This window comes from Hyperolius riggenbachi, chromosome 4, assembly GCF_040937935.1.
Source record: "Hyperolius riggenbachi isolate aHypRig1 chromosome 4, aHypRig1.pri, whole genome shotgun sequence".
NCBI lineage: Eukaryota > Metazoa > Chordata > Amphibia > Anura > Hyperoliidae > Hyperolius > Hyperolius riggenbachi.
The window spans coordinates 194,847,219-194,869,659 of NC_090649.1; the positions used below are offsets into that span (position 1 = coordinate 194,847,219).

The 22,441-nt window shown below is 45.2% G+C and overlaps 1 protein-coding gene and 1 long non-coding RNA gene across 3 annotated transcripts in view; one reads left to right on the top strand and one right to left on the bottom strand.

Annotated features, from left to right (window-relative positions):
- LOC137571680 (uncharacterized) overlaps positions 1-1,359 on the bottom strand; it is a 159,733-nt gene extending 158,374 nt beyond the window's left edge. For both annotated transcript variants that reach the window (XR_011031402.1, XR_011031403.1), the window contains exon 1: positions 864-1,359. This is a non-coding gene — a long non-coding RNA (uncharacterized lncRNA). The remainder of the gene's footprint in view (positions 1-863) is intronic.
- The window catches only part of MB21D2 (Mab-21 domain containing 2), a 152,044-nt gene continuing 130,633 nt past the window's right edge, over positions 1,031-22,441 (top strand). The window contains exon 1 of the mRNA XM_068281180.1: positions 1,031-1,407. Coding sequence (XP_068137281.1) covers positions 1,200-1,407 — 208 coding nt within the window. The 5' untranslated portion in view covers positions 1,031-1,199. The remainder of the gene's footprint in view (positions 1,408-22,441) is intronic.

The following is a 22,441-nucleotide window of genomic DNA, read 5'->3' on the forward strand; positions in this document are numbered from 1 at the left end:
TTGGCGAATCCTAATTGAAAGTGTGTACCAGGCTTTAACCATAGCCCTTGAACAAGCAAGCCGATTGGGTGTTTCTGACTGCAGTCTGAATAAATTGGCCACATGCTTGTTTCAGGTCTGAGATTTAGACACAACTGTAGCCAAAGAGATCTGCAGGAATACCAGGCAACTGGTATTGTTTAAAAGGAAACAATGCTGAGGATATGGATTTTTGCCTGACTCTCATGCTGATCCTGTGTCTCTAATACTTTTAGCCACAGACCCTCAACAAGCGTGCAGATCAGGTGGTTTGACTGAAGTCAGACTGGATTAGCTGCATGCTTGTTTCAGGAGTGTGATTCAGCCACTACTGCAGCCAAAGAGATCAGCAGGACTGCCTGGCAACTGGTATTGTTTAAAAGGAAACATTCATATCCCTCTCTCAGTTAAGGTTCCCTTTAAAAGGAAATAAAATGGCAGCCACCATATCCCTCTCAGTTCAGGTATACTTACCTCCTCAATAGGCTGTCTAAAGTACTGCAGAACATGCCAGAAATATATCTATATGAATACATAACAATCATTTTCATTCAGGTATTGGGAATGGTAGATTTTACACCTTGACCACTGAAATTAACGGTGATTTACCCATTCTGAAAAGCACACGTCAGAAGAAGATACTTTAATGATATTGGCTTGATGCTGTGCCTTTAAAGCATCATGAACCTCCCCACAGCCTGCCTGCCTACACATCCTGCATGTCATTATTTAGGGTACATTTTACACACTCCACACTGGAAAGTGTCAATGTAGTTTCAGGCCAACCGATGAATGCAGATGAGCAATGGTGGAATGTCCAGTGAGATAAAGTTTATATGTTTTACCTGGTTGACATAAACCGTGGCAGCCTTCTGTGTACAGGTGACAAGCTTGAGTGATAGGGGCAGTGCCCCATTTCTGTGTCAGCCTCAGCAGTGGTACACCTACCCCCACGGCAGGCAAGGGGTTAAGCGGCGGTGCAGCTTGTTGAATGATCTCAGAGGCGCTGCTGTCACATTGTTTGCAGTGTGTGCAGCAGAGGGAGAGCGGCCGGGACCTGCTGCTGCTACACACATCCAGCAGCAGTCACACTCACACACATACACGCACTCTATCCCAGGGAGGGGAAGGAAGGAGTCAGGGCCGCTCTCATACAATCCTGCCTGCCTGTGCGAGTGAAGATGGCGGCTCCCATCCCCGCTAGTAAACCAGGCACCGTAGGGGGAGGCAGCAAACCCGCCACCGTGGAGCTGGATTTCAGGTCCGGGGCTCGGATCGAGGAATTAAACAAACTCATCGTGGAATTCAGCAAGCATGATCAGCGGGAATACGATGACCAAAGGGCTCTGGAGATCCACACGGCTAAGGACTTCATCTTCTCCATGCTAGGTAGGCTCAGCACCTTGTGTCTATGTGATCCATCGGCCCAGCTATTGGCCATTGCCCCCATACAACCAGCAGCTGCCATGTATATGTGGATCATGCTGCACAGCTGATGAGCAGCACATGTACTCTATATACATACTGCCAGTATACTGTATAGCAGATGATCAGTCTGCAGAAGGGTTACACAGCAATGCATGCAGCTCATGTTTGCCTTCAATGATTGCTGTATATTCTAGTCTTGTGGTTATTATTTAGCCTGGACTACATGTGTCTAGGGGTCTGAATAAATGCCACATATTTGATTTCATGCAAATAAGTAACACAGGGACTGTAGATTTATTCAGTGTGTCCGTGTTTTAAAGCTATTATCAGCAACATGTCAAATACAGTAGCTTCTCATAATGGATTACCCCCTATTAAACACATGCTTGTCTGTATCTGAATTGTCAGTTCAATCTCTGCAGTTCACACATGACTGTGTGCTTCATTCTCCAGTCATACATCATATAGGCTGTATGCCTGTCTAACCACGAGCCCCTACCCAGGTTACATCGTCTGTGTGGCTGCCACATATCAGCTAATAATCTCATACATCTCAATGCATTTCTTTGTATACTATATATATATATATATATATATATATATATATATATATATATATATATATATATATATATATATATATATACATACATACATACATACATACATACATACATACATACATACATACATACATACATACATACTTTTATTTACAGCAAAGTGAAGGACCCTCAGATTACATTGTGTCTAGCCAGCATGGTTACAAGAAATTATCAGGCATTTAATATATAGCTATATATTCAGTTTTACCTCCTACTGCATTTATGCTACAGACCATAGAAAGCTACAGTCCCAGTTCATGTTAGTTCTTTTGTACTGTATATGGCATGGTTTACATGCAGGCCTGAATGTACACACCTTTCACTGAATACTATTACCTGCGGCAAAGGTGTGTTGTATTTACTCATTCAATGAGGTAATAGGCAGCACATTAACCACTTCCTTGTAGTGTCGGTGAATCATGGTTTTATCTATTCTCCGCTGCTGCTAAGTGGGTTTCATAACTTTCTAATGTTCACTTTTCATGTGGAGCTGACAGCTGCAGAATTGCCTGTCCCACCAGCAAGCTGATCTGCCTTCTACATTCAGTAACCTTAGCAGAGAGTAGTGAATATGCAGTGTCACTGCAGAGCTCATTTATATACAGCCCATTTTCTTCTGCCTACTCTCACATTTACACACAGGGTTGTCCACACAACCATCTTTGTATTAAGTGACAGCTGTATCAATGAACGCAGACTGTACTGTGCAGCACCCTTTGAAAGCGGAGTTGTGGATACATTCAGGTTGGATTCATTGAGCACTCAGAGATGAGCTGGGAATTTCGGAATCGGGAGGCTGAACTGGAACTTTGCTGTCAGTTAATGTTTCATTCGTTAATTAGCTCTGCACAAAGATCTGGTTAGCCTTGTAGTGGCTGGATAGAGTACTGGTTAACAGGGTTCGAATCTCTGCTCTTCCTGTTAAGTAAGCCAGCATTTATTCAGTAAGGAGACATTGGGCAAGACTCCCTATCACTGCGACTGCCTAACGAGCTTACCCTAGTGGCTGCAGCTCTGGCCCTTTGAGTCTGCCAGGAGAAAAGCACAATATAAATGTTCTGTGTCTTGAAATACCACTAACAATGAGAAGTCAAATTTCACATCATGTCTCTGGCACATGCGTGTATCCTGAAGAGAATTCGTGGTTTATAGTGTCATTTTATTAAGTCTCATGGCTGGAAGAGACATTCTGGTGGTTTGTTTTGGTGCTAGAACAGTTTAGGGGACCCAGCAGGAAACCTTATAGGGAACATTTCTCCAATCACAGCCCCCTCTACAACAAGAACCGTTGTGATTGGCCGATTAGCGTTGGCTAAGTTTACTACAACCTAGCAGTAAGAGAGAGTCCCGTCCACCCAATCACGTTAGCATAGTTTCCCTATAAGGTTTGCTGCTGGGTCCCCTAAACTAGTACCCAATTTTTGCTCCACAGAATGCAGCACCTGGGTTTAACTGAAACTTTGCACTGGGCTAATCAGATTGAGAAGGCTAACTATTGATTGCATGACTGCTGGCCCAGAGAAGTGAATGGGATAACCCAGTATCTGGGGAGGGGTTGGCAATGGATGAAGGGTGAGAAGTTGTGACTGTTCTCGAGGCGCACGCATATTCATTTCCAACTCCTTACTATAGTTGTAAAGTTAGGTACAAATAATACTGACAGTTTTAATTGTGAAGATTTGATGACCTGACCTCTCTACTGATCTGTGTACTAGATGTCTCTTTTGAATGGCTGCAGTGTAGGTCTTTTACATTCCCCTCAGCCAGCTCCATTGGGGTCACTGTGGCATTTTATCAGTACCATATTTTGTGTTGAAACGTCACCACAGTCCAGGCTACGATACATGGAATAAAGGCACATGTCAACCTCCATATCCCTCTCACCTCGAGTTCCCTTTAAGGAGGGTCGGGGGAGGGTAACCATGCATTTGGGAGAATCTAGCATGCAGAATCTTTAAAGATCTTGGGGGTCACCTGTGCAGACTCCCCCAAAGGTTGCATTGGCCATGTTTAGCATAGCATGTGCACATAGCTTAAAGTGACACTGAAGCAACAACAAAAAAAAAGTATGATATAAAGGATTGTATGTGTAATACAGATAATTATGGGCAGCACGGTGGCGTAGTGGTTAGCTCTCTCGCCTTGCAGCGCTGGGTCCCTGGTTCGAATCCCAGCCAGGGCACTATCTGCAAAGAGTTTGTATGTTCTCCGTGTCTGCGTGGGTTTCCTCCGGGCACTCCGGTTTCCTCCCACATTCCAAAAACATACGGATAAGTTAATTGGCTCCCCCTAAAATTGACCCTAGACTACAGTACTTAAACTACATAATATAGACATATGGCAATGGTAGGGATTAGATTGTGAGCTCCTTTGAGGGACAGTTAGTTAGGGAAGGGAGGGGGGTGAGTAGACACCAGGGAAATTTACAAGGGAGGGAGGTGGCCACTAGATATCGAGTTTGGCCCGCTACTTGATCCTAGTTTTAAATGTCAGCCCACTGTGTATTTGAGTTTGACACCCCTGAACTAACTGAGGACTGACTGAAGGGGCTGTCACAGGAGCCCTAGTGATCAGACCGCAAATGGCCTTCCAAACGGTGCCAGCGCACGGATCGTGTGAACTCTGGTCGCAGTCAATGCACAGGAACCGTTGGGAATTGGCCGCAGACAAACCAGAAGGGAGCCTGTGAGGTACGGTAATTACAACTTTAAACACTAGTTCAGGGTATCTGCCACCACCTCTGTTACCATGGGACAGAGGAGCCCGTTGACTGTCTGAGCCTAGATCTACAAATAAAAACGGTTAAAACACGCTGTATTCTGTCTAGCCAACAACAAACAATAGTAGCATCTCTTCAGAGACCTGGGATCAGTTCTGTGTGTGCTGAATAATAGGGTAGCTAGAACAACAACTGACGATAGTGTCGGTTTATTGAAAGCAATATAAATAATTAATATATACAGACAATTATTAAAGTCAACAATTATTAAAACAGTAATAGCCAGTATGAAAAATAAAAGAAGCGAGAAAAAATACTTAGTTCCTGGAAAGATGTCCTTTAGTGGGAAAACTTGTAAAGTTCTTGGTTTCAATCAAAGTTCAGAGTTCAGACCAGGTGGATGCCAGCATATCCTCAAGCTGGCACAGATGAGATCAAGATGGTGGTTCAGGGTGGAGGACACTGAGTTTGTCTCCTCTGCCATTCTTATGCCCCTGATCCAGTAGGAGGGAGTGAGGGCGGGGCCACACACCCCCTTAGAACATGAGATGAGTCCTCCCCTTGTCCTGGGGACCATAAATCATGTCTTAACCATATATGTGCTCTAGAACCATACAGGTCAGGGCAGATTTACTAATTTTTTCAGGTCTGCCTCGATTTACCCAGCAGCCTGATACCAAACATGAGGGGTGGGACCCCTGTGGTATCATCAGGGCACTTTAGAACTGCCTAACTGGCAGTCTTTACCTCAGAATGTTCTGAAATGTTCTCAGAACCAGCGCCAGACAGGGCCCTACATGCTCTTAGTTTGGAGGGTCTGCCAGCCTGGCAACACAGAAAATATGACACATATAGCAGTTTATGGAATATGATCTACATCTGGGGTTGACAGCAGGTCATCCCTAGGTGATGGGTCTTTTGAAGCCTGCAGGAGCAAGCCACATGTTGGCTCCCCTGCTGGGGAAAGGAGCCAGAGTGTCTGATTTTTTTTCCTCAACTAGATTGCTTCTGTCATGGTGTTTATCAACTATACCTGATGGATGGGGCATCAGCACAGCTTGAAGCCAGGGACACTCTGCAGCAGGCTAGGGCCCTTTTGGTGGAAGGAGGGAAAGAGAAAAAAAAAAAGAAAAACCCTTGGGATGTCAGTTCTGATTCCTGTAATGGCTGCACAAATTTAGCCGGAAAGCGGTCAGAAATTGGACTGCGCGGATCCTTCCAATTCGCCCACGTTTCTCACGGCTGTTCCGTGACAGGGGCCCATGCACTTAACGATTTTCCCGCTGATCACTGCGATCGAATCTGCTGTGAAATCGTTGCACAAACGCTGACCGAACAATCGATTTCCGTTCGAAATCGATCGTTCCTATCGATCCGTTCGTGCGGAAGTTTTCGCTGGATTGCCGGCGGGTCGGCAGTGCGTTGATAGCGGCGCTCGAATGTCCGACGCTAGCGGCAATACATTACCTGCTCCGCCGGCACGTCACCGCTTTTCCTTCTCCGCTGCGCTCCAGCAGGCTTCACTTCTTCTTCCTGTCCTGACAGAAAGTTTAAACAGTAGAGCGCAGGAAGTACAGTGAAGCTGTAGCCCTTGAGCCCAGAGCGGAGAAGGGACATCTGAGACCAGGGGACTTGCGCCGGCCAGATCAGGTAATGTATGCCGGGGGGAGGGGGGGGGGGGGCGGCGACAGCAGCAGCTCCACAGATTGTGAATCGGTTTCATAGTGAAATCGATTCACAATCTGTTTGCAGTAAAGGCAGCCATACAATCCCTCTCTGATCAGAGAGGGATCTATCTGTTGGTCGATCTGATGGCAAATCGACCAGTGTATGGCCACCTTAAGACAGACAGGAGTGTCTATGCTGCTGCCAGTCAATCAGCAGTAGAGATAGTTAATTGAGATGTTAATTCAGGCTTGCATGCAAATAATAGGCAGCTTGGTTTTAGGCTAGTCAAAATCGCCAGGAAGTGCATTCGCTTGGCCAACTTCCAAGCTTCATACCGTTTGCATAAAATTTGTTTGAAAGCCAGAGTTGATAGCATTCCGTCAGCCATTTTTTAATCAACAGGTTTGAAAAAAATAAGTAATTGTTTCTGCTGTGTGCAGCTTATTGCTCGCGGAGGATGAGGTACAGTATATTCCTGCATATAAGACTACTTTTTAACCCTTGAAAATCATCTGAAAAGTCAGGGGTCGTCTTATACGCCGGGTATCATTAATGCCTGGTGATACGCCCTATCCTGTTACTGACTCTCAGATCTCGCTGCTGAGGACCGTAGTAAAGCAAAGCAGGTGCACATGTGCGAGATCTGAGAGGCAGAGGAGGAAGGTAAATGGGATACAAGGGTGGGCCAGACGGGTGAAAGAGGCGTGTTTTATGGGCACAGCGCCATCTATTCTTCCATACCGCTCTGATAAACAGGTAGACAGGGAGAGCTGACCAATCCACTTAGGGAGAGGAAGAGTTGACCAATCCAACCAGTCAATCGCCTATATACTGGGTATCACATACGGTACAGAACCAGTATCTGTTCATACATAGCAGCATATTTGGTGTGCGTTGGAAGAGGGGTAGTCTTATACGGCGAGTATATCCCAAACTCTATATTTTAACTGGAAAAGTTGGGGGGGTCGACTTGTATGCCCAGTCGTCTTATACGCCGGAATATACGGTAATACCTGGGCTGTCTGAACTGCAACACACAGTACAAATACCATCCTTGTTTAGTGTTGCAGGCTAGTTTAAGAAATTTATAGCACGCTGCAAACATGTACAAAAGCATTGTGTAATAACTTACAATCTGAAAAAAATAAGTCCATGCTGACAAGTGCTTACATCATTGGTTTTGGAGTTTGGACTTCTAAAGAAAGCAAGGTGATTTTTTTTTTTATTTTTTTTTTTTTTTAAGAACATTACATTTAAAGATGACATTGGGTAGTGTGATGACTGTACTAGCAAACAGCCCTGCACTCTTCCTTTTCATCCATGGAAAGCACAGTGACTAAAGTCAGGTGGCCCCTCAATCTGGATGCTTTACATTCTTCTGACTAGGTATGCCTACTCTAACGTCTGTCCACCAATCTTCCCTAGCCAGTCCTTAAACCTTGTACACACTGGGAGAGAAAACTAGTAAGAAAGACTCGTCATTCACATGTCGTCTAAATATCCAAAGCACAAATGACAGCTTAAAGTGAATCAGAGCTGAGGGACCCTATAACTTTTATACTCAACCGGAGCTTCCTCCAGCTCCATTAGCACATGTGAGTCCTTCACCATCCTCCCGCAGTCTGCCGTTCATCTGCGATCATCCCCGGTAATAGGCTCAGTCGGGACTGCACATGTGCGGTAGCACAGACTGACAAGACTGAGCCAATTACCGAGGCTGAACACCAGATCCCAGGAGGATGCGAGGGAGGGACTCACACGTGCTTATGGAGCTGGAGGAAGCTCCGAGTGGGATGCAATCTTTAGGATCCCTCAGCTCTGCATTCCTTTAACCTCCCTGGCTGTAAGCCCGACACAGGAGATCACATGGCCCCGGGAAGATTTTTATTTTTTTTTAATAAAAACTGTTTTATATTGTTAAGCTAGCACTTCGCTAGCTAACTATGTGTGGTAAGTCCCTCCGGTCCCCACCGATCGCCGCCGGTATATGTACCCCCCAGGGATCCCGCGATGGCGCAGCCTCCCAATCAGCTCCAGGCTTCTCTATGGGGAGGATCGGGACTGCGCATGACATCATGTCCGATCATCGCCATAGCGACAGTGAAGCTCATTGCTGAAGCTGCGGCTTTCGCGGGATCGTAGACGGGTAAATATTGCCGGTGGTGATCGGGGGGGGGGGGGTTGGTCAGAGAGGTGCCGGGGGACTTGCCGCACATAGTTAGCTAGCCTTGTGCTAGCTAACAAATAGAAAACCTTTTTTATTTAAAAAAATCCCTCCCACGCACGCAGCCACTACATCTGCGTACCGCCTGGGAGGTTAAGGGAACAATCCATGATGGTGCTTGGGCATTCTGAACGACCTACTTGACGGATCGCTTAGGCAGATAATAGTCAGCAGTGTGTACAGAGCTACAAACTATTTTGAATCGATGTGACTGAATTCTCTGGCACGTCTCACATTCTGCATTGTTTAACGATCCTATTGGTTAATAACTCTTTGGCGTTTCAGTTGCAGGCTTCTGCTGCTGTTCACATCACATCGCCTAGCATTTTCTGTATTTGACCGTGGGATTGTATCTTGAAGTGTTGTAGCTTACAGCTGCAGCATAAGAGGAAGATGGGCAGAGATCAATATCGGAGTCATTTGCATAGAGCTTAGGAACACAAGGTGCAACTCCTGTAATTGTGTTTGAATACTGGCCAAGCCTGTTCACTTAGCACTTTATGGGTGCCTAGTGGTTCCCTTTGTACAGGAAAAATGGTAGCAGTAGAACTCAAACTACATTAGAGTGTAGATGTGTGGGTGATCAGGCCTGGTCTAATTATTGCAGAAGTGGTTTAGGCTAGAGATGGGCATCATTTGCATGCTAATTTTTCCCTGTGGTGACAGGAGAAGGAGATTGCTGGAGTGAGGGCATACACATCCCAGATATTCCTCAGGCTGGTGTAGAGGTTGCATATGTTCAGACTAGATTGGGTGATCCTTATTTTATGTTTAATGCCAGTTTTATAAGCCCCTTTCAAACTGTCTTTTTTGAGGACAATTAGTCATCTTCTGTACTCAATCTTTGGAACGTTAGGGAAAACAACCTGCTCTGTGCACATGATGGCCAGAAGAGGATGTGGTTGTAAGTGGTAAGGAAACATATACACATTTTTAAGGAAACCTTTATCTCCTGAACAACTGTGTATGGGGCTATGCTTTTTACTCAGTGGCACATAAAACAAGCAATGGTATGGGGTGCCCTAATGGCCCATTCACACTAGAGTGTTTTGTCGGCGATTTCGGCATTTTAAAGCGCTAGTGCTATATTACCCTATGGGCCCGTTCTCACTGGCAAATCGGCAAACGCAAAGTTGTAGCCTGCACCATTTTTTTTAGGCAATTTTCCAGCAATCACGTTAAGTGCTATAGAAACGCGAACACGAGAAAATTGCAAACTGTGAATGGCAATTTGTTTTTGTTTTTTTTCACGTTAAACTCCAAACATCGCCTGAGCAAAACGCTAGCAAAAGCGCTAGTGTTTTGCGAAAGTGGATGGGCCCTAACTGCTGCCTCATTACCAGTGTCAGCTGTAGGAACTAAAGATGTGATGAGGTCTGTAAAATGCCTGCACCTTACTACCCTCATAACAATCTATGGCCCATATGCAATTCACTTTTTCTCCTAGGTTATAATTTTACACCTTGTTATAAAGTGTTTTTTTTAAATCACCAGAAAGCAAGATAATACTCAAAATAATTTGAATAGCCCCTTTTCACCACCTTTTCGGAACTTTTTCAGTTGTAAAATGCTGAAAAGTTATTTTAAAGAGGATCTGTAACGTCAAAAGATCCCCTGGGGGGTACTCACCTCGGGTGGGGGAAGCCTCCGGATCCTAATGAGGCTTCCCGCGCCGTCCTCCGTCCCTCAGGGGTCTCGCTGCAGCCCTCCGAGAAAGATGACGTCAATATTTACCTTCCTGACTCCTGCGCAGGCGCTCTGACGGCTGTCGGCTCTGAACTACACGGAAATACCCGATCGCCGTCGGGTCTGCTCTCCTGCGCAGGCGCAAGTTTCCGGCGCCTGCGCAGTAGAGCGGAACCCGACTGAGATCGGGTATTTCCGTGTAGTTCGGAGCCGAGAGCAGCCACAGCGCCCCTGCTGGAGCCTGCAAAGGTAAATATTGAACTGACAGTCGGGTCTGTCGCCGGCTGTTTGGAGGGCTGCAGCGAGACCCCCGTGGGACAGAGGACGACGTGGGAAGCCTCATTAGGATCCGGAGGCTTCCCCCACCCGAGGTGAGTACCCCCCAGGGGAGGTTTTTGATGTTACAGAGTCTCTTTAAAGAGTACATGAATTATCTCCTAGGAGATAACTCAGGAGAAAAAGTTAATTGCATAAGGGCCTCTGTGAATTCAAGTAAGGATTAAAATATTTAGGTGTTTGTTTTTAGTGTCCCCTGCTATAGTCCATAACCTACAGGCTGATGGCATTACAGGTAGAAAAATTAATGAATCCTCTGCACCTGCAATAAAAGTTACTATAAAAACTAGATTGCAGAATTGTGTAGGTGTGTAAAAATGAAGGCTATTAGGTTCCAAAATGCAATATCATTCTGTACTAGACCCTTTCACCAGCGATGAGGATTTCTCTGTAGAAAGGTTCCCCTCTCTACCCACAATAGTCTGCAAGCAAGCAAACCTTTCATGCTCTTCAACCTGAGATTCATGCTGAGGCCTGTCAGGTTTAAAAAATAGGAGTCACAAACTGTACTACTTACACCAATAAATAAATGGGCTGGGCTGGTGTAGGGGACAGGAAAGCTACAGCCTTGAGCCAGATCGCCATGGCGGTTGAAACACACACACAAGAAAAGGGAACTATGTTCACCCTGCTTTGGGACCAGGAAGGGGAAAGCAGGTGCCTTCCCCTTTAAAATCTTTGTTGCAAAGCAGGATGAGCTGAGCTACCCTTCCCAGTGTGTATTATAGGTAATGGATGCTAGAAGAAGTTAGTTACAGAGCTGTGGATGTTGTGCATGCAGAGCCTCTGTCCTCATGCACAGTAGACAGCAGCTATGTGTGCAGATCTGCCTTGTCTGTTGATGTGTACACAGCACTTACACCACTACTTCATCATGCCAGACTCTGCTGCTTATTGTTTGCTAGACACTTCCCTCGGAATTTAGGAGCTCTATTCTCTTTCACACATTCTTTAGGCTGCTGCAGAATGGTCTGAAAACACCCGTCTGAACTGTCCATCCTTTTTTGCTTTCAAGGGAACCTAAACTGAGAGGGATATGGATGTTTCTTTTAAACCATATCAGTTGCCTGGCAGTCCTGCTGATCTCTTTGGCTGCAGTAGTGGCTGAATCACACACCAGAAACAAGCATGCAGCGAATCCAGTCTGACTTCAGTCAGAGGCTCAGAGCACCTGATCTGCATGCTTGTTGAGGGGCTGTGGCTAAAAGTATTAGAGACACAGGATCATTAGGAGATTCATGCAACTGGTATTATTTAAAAGGAAAAATCCATATCCTTCTCAGTTTAGGTTCCCTTTCAGCTCTTTTCCTATAATCATTAATGCATGGCATGCTTTCTAGGTTAGCTGGAAAATGAAATGACTACACAGGGAAAAGTTTGCCTTTGCAGTGTGTTGTTGCTACACATTTTTAGTTTTTCTCTAAACTGTAGTAAAATAGGTCACACGGGCAAAATTCATGGGTATCCTTAGTCCGTAATTGACTGTCAACACAATTAGAAGTGTCTGTCATCTTTCTCATGCGATGTGGCAGGGTTTGTGCGGATGTGATTTGAAAGATCTCTTAACCTTCTGTTCTGTAGCAAGTAATCAACGCCTGCACTTCCCCTTCCGTGGGAATGAGAGTTGTCTTCTGTCAGAGAGCAGAGGAAGATGCTTATATTCCAGTTACATGTAAAGTGTCCCTGGAATGACACCGTCTCTATGGATCAGCATTATCCTCTATTATATATAAAGCGCCAACATGTTAACCGGCACGGTAAACTCAAGAGTTGTAGATAACCAACAGGAGAGGAAGAGGACCTGTCCCATCAAGCAACTGAGGGATTCATCTTTTAGACCAGAAAAAGCAGAAACTTAAGGCAACGAAAATGTAAGGTCCTTTTTCCACTTGCAGCTTTTTGGTCTTAAAATCAGTTTGCAGACGATTAGCCAGCACATTGAGCATCACAGGCTGTCAATGCAATCACAAGTAATACAAATAAAAAATGCACCTGCAAAAAAAAGCCGGATGTAGCCAATCGGTGAGACGTGGCTCTTGTCTCTCAGATCTAGAGCCGTTGCATGGCAGCAGCGGTTCTGTGTGCAGGCTGCAAGAACTTTTCCAATCGGGTGCCTAGCGAGCAGCAGCTCTCTGTAAGGAGGCTCGACAAGCAGTGGCTCAATCCAGTAGCAGAGTCGCTACAAATATTTGAGGTAAAGAGAATATTTCTGTAGTTGCTTAATGGCAAGTGAAGAGCTATTTTATGCAGTAGGAGGGCAGGGGATCTCCTGGATATGGGCCTCCATCTTGCAAGCAAAATATTTCAGCATTGATTTCCTTCCAAACGGGATTTTATTTCAGTGATTTCTGTGCCCTAATTTTTGTAAAGGTGTTTCTGTTTAATGGCCCTTTTTTGGTAATAATTTCAGGTCTTGTACATTTTTCTGTTCAGTATTGTTTATCTGTATGTAGTGAGAGGAGCCTGCTGCTCTCTTATGAATGATGTATGATTGTGTGTTACACTTCCTGTCATCTGCAATCAGCTGGGGGTAGTGTCCGTGGCTGTGAAATAGTCGCATCCTCATGATATGTGAGGCTTCACTCTATTTTTCATTTTTTATTAAAATATACCCATCACCCAGTGTGCTGGCTGACAGCATAGGCGGCCCTCGCTATGACTTCAAGGCTCAGTGGATTGATAGCCACTCAGCTACTGACTTCTCTATGCTGAATTTCTAAAATGAGTTCCTGTTAAGTTTGTGCTTAAAGTTAACCTGTCAAGATAGAATTACAAGCTGTTTTTTTTTTCTCTCTCTTTTAAACATTTGCTAGCTTCCTGGCTAATTCTTATCCAATTTTTTTAATATTAAGGCCTCGTCTATAAAGAGGCGATGGATTACTGCTTTATACCTCACATTTTACTGCACTCTGAGAACCTCAACTTGCAAAAAAGACATATTGACCGATGTCTTTTTGTGAAGCAGAACATGGCTTCATAGAGATGCGAGACTGCTGTCCCCCATCATGGGACCTGGTGGACGAATGAGTGGGTAGAAGAATGCTCTTCCTGCTCTGTAAATAGGATTGGTGGGTTATAAGATTGTCAAAAGATTAGTCCCTGAGTGGAAGGGGCTTGTACAGTATTTGCAATAACCACAAGCTAAAACCCACTTACAATACTATTCAAACTTCTTTGCTTTATACATTTTGTCCAGACTTCAGGAACTCTGTACGGGAGGTTATTATATTTATTGGATTTATATAGCGCCAACAAATTATGCAGCGCTGTACAATAAATAAGATTACAGACCATAACGGGTGACAACACAATACAGGTAATAAGTAATAAGATACACAATGCCAGATCATGCGCTGGAGTGGTAGTCCAAATAATACAAGTTCACATTATTCTGTGGGTAGAGTGCACAATCAAGTATGGCACACAGAGAGGGCCCAGCCAAAGGCTTACAATCTAGAGGAGCTTGTGGTTGGTGGGGAAGATGCAGGAGAGCTGGATGATTGGCTCTGATCTGTATGTCAGCAGATTTTATGTTATAATTATGCAGTGGGAAGTGCTATTTTTTTTTTTTTTTTTTTAAATTCCTAAAACACTTTAAAAAGGAGGAAAGTGGTGGACTTGGCTCTACAATAGACTACTAGCCGTAAGTTATTTTTTTTAATAAAAACTCAAAGGTTAGATGTTTTCATGTCAAGAATAATGTTGTTTTTCGAATTCTGGTTATTGAAATTCGGAAACCTGAATCCACACTTCAGCATGCAGAAATGTGGCCAGGTGGAAGTTCACATCCGTGTTCTCCCCAGGCTCTTTTAGTCGGGTGCTCCACCCGGCTAATTTTGGTGAGCACCTGGCTTTCATCGGCTTGCCTCCTCATCCTCCTGCTATGCTGCAAGTAGTTTCACCAGCCCTGCATTCCCCCATTGTGCACCAGCCGGCTACTTCTTCATGCCACCCGGCAGGAAAAAAGTTCTGGAGTGAACAGGGCTGTGGTCGGAGTCATGGTGTCGGAGCAAGTTTTGATGCCTGGAGTCGGGAAAAAATGCGTTTAAATGAATTAAACTGTAATTAAAATAGAAAATATGATAAAATGTTCTATTTCTCAGATAATAGTCATCATAAATAATTTATATATACAGTGATAGCTGTGCTCAGTCCACAAAAATAAAATAAACCAATCAATATTAGTTACTTGTGCTGCTTCAATAAAGCAGTCCCCATATTTTTAAAGTCAGATATCTGATTGTGACTGTATATATGTGTACACAGGAATCTTTTATATATGTTACGGCCAGAACCCGAAGTCTGGCCACTTCGGGTTCTGGCCGGTCAGTATGCGAAGTGGCCGGCTCATGCGGCCAATGTGTGAAACGGGCTTCAGTTTCGGACTTTGGCCGGCCAGAACGCGTTGTGACTTCACGTGGCCGGCCAAGTCCCGAAGTCCCGCTCACCGCTGCCAAGAAGCCCCGCTCACCTCATCCCCTGCTGCGGCTGCCGCTAACGTATTCAGACCTCCGATCAGGGCGACCGTACCAGGGAGGCAGAGAGAGGCATAGCAGCTGCCAGCTCACGCGAGACCCGCTGGACCCGAACACTTCAATGCAGAAGTGACGTCATTAAACACTTCTGCATTGGAAGTGTATTGGTCTGGGCGGGTAGCGTGCGCGCTGCTCTACCTTTCTCGTCCTGGTGGTCGCCCTGATCGGAGGTCTGAGTACTTAGCGGCAGCAGGGGATGAGGTGAGCGGGGCTTCCTGGCGGCGCCTCCAGCAAAGCTCCCCCAGCCCAGCAAAGCACCCCCAGCTATGCAAAGCCGCCCCCCCCCACCATGCAAAGCATTTCCAGCCATGACCAGCCCAGCAAAGACCCCCCCCCCAGCCATGCACAGCCCCCCAGCAAAGCACCCACCACAGCCATGCACAGCCCCCCCCCAGCCAAGACCCCCCCAGCCATGCGCAGAACACCCACAGCCATGCACTGCCCCCCTAGCAAAGACGCCCCCCCCCCAGCCATGCGCAGAACACCCACAGCCATGCACCGCTCCCTAGCAGAGCACCCACAGCCATACACAGCCCCCCAGCAAAGCACCCACCACAGCCATGCACAGCCCCCCAGCAAAGACCCCCCCAGCCATGCGCAGAACACCCACAGCCATGCACAGCCCCCTAGCAGAGCACCCACAGCCATACACAGCCCCCCAGCAGAGAACGCACAGCCCCCCAGCAAAGACCCCCCCAGCCATGCACATCCCCCCACAAAGCACCCACAGCCCCCAGCAGAGCACCCCCAGCCATGCACAGCCCCCAGCAGAGCACCCCCAGCCATGCACAGCCCCCCAGTAAAGCACCCCCAGCCATGCACAGCCCCCCAGCAAAGCACCCACAGCCATGCATTCCCCCTCATCTGTGACTAATCACCACTGTAATTTGATCTCTCCCCTGTGTCACCTGACTTCCACAGCAGAGCAGGTAATTTAAAAGCACAGGATGTTAACAATGTCTTCTCCCAAGCAAGCAGGATGTAGACACACTGCAGATTTATTGCAGGATTTGTATCAGCTGTAATTAAGAAATGCTTTTCTTTAAAAAAAAAGTTAGTATGCTGTATCTTTCAGAGCAGAGCGGAAGTGCCATTCATGGTGCTGGACAGGACCCGGGATGTTCTGGAATTTGTGCGTTTTGGACTTTGGCCGACTGGCTTTGGCCGTGTCTAGAACTGGCCGGCCAATGTCAGAAATTCCCAGCATTTTGGACTTTGGCCGACGTCAAATCGGCCAGTTCTAGAAATGGCCGGCCAATTCTAGAATTGGCCGATTTCTGGTTTTGGCCGTAACATATATATATATATATATATATATATATATATATATATATATATATATATATATATATATATATATATATATATATATATATATATATATATATATATATATATATATATATATATATATATATATATATATACACTAAATAACATCTATGCTGTAAGAATAAAGCCTGATGTGTGGCTGTGTCACTAATAGAGATGGTCAATGAGATGGAAATCATTCTGCGTTGATGCTGAGTTATGCAAATGTATGCACTCTTTGCTCATGAAATCAAATCTTTTAATATGTTGTTAAAATTTGGTTTGGTGACTACGAATTAAAGGGTACCTGAGACAGATGAAAAGAACATTTTTATACGTAACTGGGGCTTCCTCCAGCCCCCTTCAGGGCAATCAGTCCCTCGCTGTCCTTCTCCGCCACCTGGATCTTCTGCTATGAGTCCTGGTAATTCAGCCAGTCAGTGCAGTCCGGCCACGTGCCGCTCCTACAGCCAGGAGCATTCTGCACCTGCGCAATAGTGCTGTGCAAGTATAGTACGCTCCTGGCGGCGGAGTGTGTGTGTGCATGCGCACTTCGCCAGACTGGTTTAAGTACCTGGACTTATAGCAGAAGATCCAGGTGGTGGAGGAGGACAGCGAGGGACTGATTTGCCTGAAGGCGGCTGGAGGAAGCCCCAGGTATGTATAAAACTTGAATTTCATCTGTCTCAGGTTTCCTTTGTTACACAGTAGTAGTATACTCTACATATGCACTCCCCACAGAGCTGCAGGGAATCCAATGAGAATGTTGTGCACAATGAACACAGAGGTGTTGTCTATCACCCATAAACCTTGTTCAGATTGTACCTGAAGAATGTGTAATAGAGGAAGAATAGCCTCATTCCCCTGCAGAGTACCTGCACATCACTCTTACACATACCCACAGTTACATTGCCTAGGGCCTGATAGAAGTTCTTTGTTCTGGTCTGTAACTTTTTTCAAGCACTCTTACCAAGGACTAGTTTTAGTCTATGACTAAAGGGAATAAATATAGCAGTGGCAAATATTGCACGGTATGCATTACACCAGAAGTGTCTCTGTTTGTTTTTGAGGACTTTGACTTTTAGTAGTTGGTACAAGTGAAGTAGTTTGCATTGCAGAGCAGAGCCTTGTGGCTTCTTATACACTTGTGCGGTGTGATCCACGGCAAGTGAGCCTGCCACAGGAGAACCACACCATACCTAAGCCCCTTTCACATTACCCTGCAGCAAAGAGGGCTGACGGTAATATGCATATTATGATATATGATATATTATCTCACCATTATAAATGTGAACGTTTGGATGTTTGTTACAACAATGGCTGAACGGATTTGAATGAAATTTGGCACACACAGTACATTACCTGCAATAACATATAGGATTTTGACAGGTCTAATCTCCCCACCTGCCTATATAGTGGTTGCCTAAACGGTAACCCATGTTTGTAAGTATAATAATTACTCTACACTAATTCTCCCTGATCCAATACATACTACACTATATTGGGCTCTCGGTTTCTCTACTTTATCTTCCTGACATATAGGATACTTTTCATCTCCATAACCAAAAAGTGGGCAGAGACAAATACAACTTTCACTGGGAAAATGTAAACTGCAGCCATTCTTACACTGTTCATGGCAGGGTTCTCAAACTTTGCACAGTTGGTCACTGGGTGACTGGGATTAATATTCAGAAAAGTGGGTGGAGCCTACAAAAGCCAATCGAAATTCACCTATTGATTTTCAAGTGGAACATTTTAATTGCTGCCATATTTGCACTGGTAATGGCACAAGCCTCAAACCTGGTACAATTGGTCATTGGGTGACTGGGGTTCAAATTCAGAAAAGGGAGTGGAGCGACAGCCAATCAGATTTGTTTTATTTCAATGCAATTTATTGATGCCAAAGACCGTAAAGCTCACAAACTAGGTAACTGAGTAACTGTGTGTTAGGGTTAGAAAAAGTGGGCAGAGCCAACACCAGCCAAGTGCATACCCGGGCAACCCCCCCTCTCTGGTACATCACTGGGATTCCTTTTAGACTGCTCATGCACACCGCATGATGCTCCGTTTACACTTGACTGCATCACCATAGACTTGCATTGCTGCATAGTCCGTGTGTTCTGCTGGAATCAGGCGGCAATGAACTGTTGACTTTGCAACAGCGGTGTGGCTAATTGACTACTTCACAGCACATTGTGCCACATTAAAGAGAGTCTGAAGCGAGACTAAATCTCGCTTCAGACCTCATAGATAGCAGGGGCATGTGTGCCCCTGCTAAACCGCCGCTATCGCACCGCTAAACGGGGGTCCCTGATCCCCCAAATCCCCTCGGTGCAGCGGGGGAGCGCTTCCTGGTTGGGGCAGGGCTAACCGCCGCAGCCCTGCCCCATGTGCGTCTGTCAGCGCGTATCTCTGCCTCTCCCCTGCCCCTCTGTCTTCCTTCACTGAGAGGGGCGGGGGAGCGGCGGCGATGCGCCGCTGATAGACGCGACTGGAGGCAGGGCTGCAGCCGTTAGCCCTGCCTCCAGGAACGACCAAGTCTGTGACCAAGTCTTGCGGGGGTGGGTTTGGGGGTGAAGGGACCCCCGTTTAGCGGCGCGATAGCGGCAGTTTAGCAGGGGCACACATGCACCTGCTAACTATGAGCTCTGAAGCGAGATTTATTCTCGCTTCAGAGTCTCTTTAAGTGTTTAAGTCTACATTGACTTGGTTTCTTGCCGTAAAGTAGCTTTCTGCAATGACGGTGTCAAAGGGGCCTAAAGTGAACATGAGGTGTGAGTGATGTGGAGGCTGCCATATTTATTTTCTTTTAAACAATACTAGTTGCCTGGCAGTGCTGTTGATCTTCTGGCATCAGTAGTGTCCGAGTCGCAACCCTGAAACAAACATGCAGCAAATCCAGTCAGACTTCAGTCAGAGCACCTGATCTATATGCTTGTTCAGAGTCTATGGCTAAAAGTTCTAGAAGCAGAGCATAAGGAGGACAGCCAGGCAATATGCAGTGTATAACAGGAAACAAATATGGTAGTCTCCATACCATTCTCGCCTCAGGTTTAACCTGCACACAGGAATCATCAAACAAAGTGTATATTAGCAAAAAAAAAGCAGCTCCTATATTTTTATCATAGCAGGTGTACTTTCGATTATTTTCCTCACAAAACTATGCCTGTAGTTTTATGGGCGCTGACAGAGAACTTATGCTACGGTTACTTTCCACTTTACTAGAAAAACCTGCCAAATGGCTGCATCTCCTCCTAGAACGGAGGCATGGAAGCCAACTAATATTTATAAATCTATAGCTGATTTAATTGGCATATACATATTATTATGCACTCCCAACATGAGGGTCTATTGCTAGACTGCAGTCATAGTCCCATATTGGAGCCAAAAACTTGGTAGCAGAAGTATACAAAAAAAAATGCAAACCATATAGCTCTTCCTATTCCAAGTAAAGCTGTGCATGTTAACTAACCTTTATTCTGTTATATTGAGAATATTTAGTAAACTATTGGATGGATGTAAGCCTATAATGACTCCCATTGGACATCTCTTCGGGCTCCAGCTATTTGCTATGCTGTATTCATCACCTATACAACTATGACATAAATTCCGTGCCTCCTATGCAGGGTACTTAACACGCTCATTTAGAAGTATGTTTTATTCATATGTATATATAGCAAGCCTGTTTAAATCACAGAAGTAATTGTTCCAATTTATTTCCTGTGACATAAACGGAAAGCAAAATAGTTCTAGCAGTCATTTACAGCTATGCACAGTATTCTCTTCTGTTTTAAATGTAATACTTTAAATCACACCCATTTTGTGTCTATTAATATTCCGGCATTCCAGTAACTGTGGCTTCTATCAAATTTCACTTCCTGTTTTCTGTGCTTCCTCTAGATAGATCTTTCCACATTGGTGTTAATAACAGGAGAATATTGCGGACATCAGCAGTTTGGTCATCCTGTGTTAAGGGTTGACAGTGGAATGGGCACTGCCTCAGCACCAGAATCTGACACATGGGAAAAGCGCTCTTTGGAACCTGGTGTCTGAGAAGTGTATAGAACTGCAATGAATAGTTCATGCAGGTGACTTGCAAAGCAGCTACTTTGTACTAAGTAGTAAAATGGGCACTGTACTTGTCTATATATAGACATTTTTCAGGTAACCCTTCACAGGAAGACTGCATGTATGCATAGTATGCAGCCTTAAGTCTCATACACATGCTAGACAATCTTCAATCACCACAGTCATTTGGCACCGTCTTGCCTGAGAATCTGTTAAAGTAAACACAAGGTGAACCTCGGCCAAGAAGACAGATACTTAGGCTCAACACACAACATACAATCTTGGTTGTACAATCTTACCACTTTCATGTAGTATAAGAGCTTATCCAATCAATCATTCCAGGTATTTTCAATCTGTTGGCCCTTCTACTACATAGATTTGGTAAATCTGTACAACCAAGATTGTATGGTGTGTGTTGAGCTTAAGAAGGAAACATCGAGGTTCTCCTCAATGTCCTCCCCACCAATACTGCCGCTGTCTGGGGCCTTCCTAAAGATAGCGTCCATGCTCCCCTTCATGCACAATTGCAGTCATGCTGCGCATGCCTGAGTATGACTGTGGATGTGCAGTAGCATGGAGCTGCACATGCCGTTGTGATCTACTGAATGGGCATACTCACGCAGCCGCAGTACAGTCCTGCTTGTGTATGAAGAGGAGCGCGGTCGGGATCAGAATTCAGACAAGGTCTTGTCTGACTACTTTTGTGGGTCGATGCTCGGCAATAGTGGAGGCCAGGAGGACTTGGAAAACCTCTGCAGGATTCAGAGGCTTTCATCTTCTTAGGTGTCTTTTTTTTTTTTCTTTTTTTTTTTTTTTCTATTGCCTGGGATATACTTGGTAAATTCTGGCACCTCTTTCGCTAATTGTATTAAGTTTATTATGCTGAATTCAACAATGGCAACATGTAGATACCACGCAGGGTCTCTCTTTCAAGACGTAGTGTTTTTAAAGATAATCTGGCGGGCTGCCAAAAAATTAAATAAAATTAGGAGTGAGCAGGGTGAATCCCCCTTTAAGATACCTGCTTGACAGCAGTGTATTTGGTCGGAGTGGAAGCCCGCACTTTCTTGTGGGATGACCCAGTAGAGTACATGCAGGCGGTGGTTATAGTACTCTTGGCATCACTGTTACCAAAAGCTAGAAATGCATCCCAAGACTCTCTGGGGCGAAGAACTCCTGCTAAAAAATGTAAACTTTAACCTCATCGCTTCACTTTTTCTGAGGTTCAGGAGCGTTAGTCGGACTACTTTTGCAGAATTCAATAGAAGAAAGATCTGGCACATTCAAAGTAAATCTCTATTGGTTCCATGTAAAAGCATATTGCCAACGTTTCAGAGCCACGTAGGACCCCTTTATCAATGCAATGTTTGCTCAGATGCAAAAATCTGTCTACTGGTGTGTAGAAATTCCTGTAGAGGAAGTGAGTCAGGGCCCATTTACACTTACTCAGTTGGTGTGTGTTAGTGCGCGTTGGTACGCGTTTTTTCCATAGCAGTGCATTGTGAAAAATTTCCGTTAAAACACGTTAAGTGTGAAAGGTGCTATAGGAAAACATGGGCATTACGTTGAAAATCAGTTTTATTTCAGTTATAACTGAGAGCAACGGATTAAGTGTAAATGGGGCCTCAGGCTCCTCTAAACACTCGCACACAGTAATGTATACCCATCCAGGATCAGCAAGCTGGGATCCAGGTGAGTATGCATTGCTGTGTGCGAGTGTTTAGAGGAGCCTGACTCTCACTTCCTCTACAGGAACTTTTGTACAGCAGCAGACATATTTTTGCCTCCGAGCAAACATTGCCTTGATAAAGAGGCCCTACGTAGCTCCGAAACGTTGGCTATA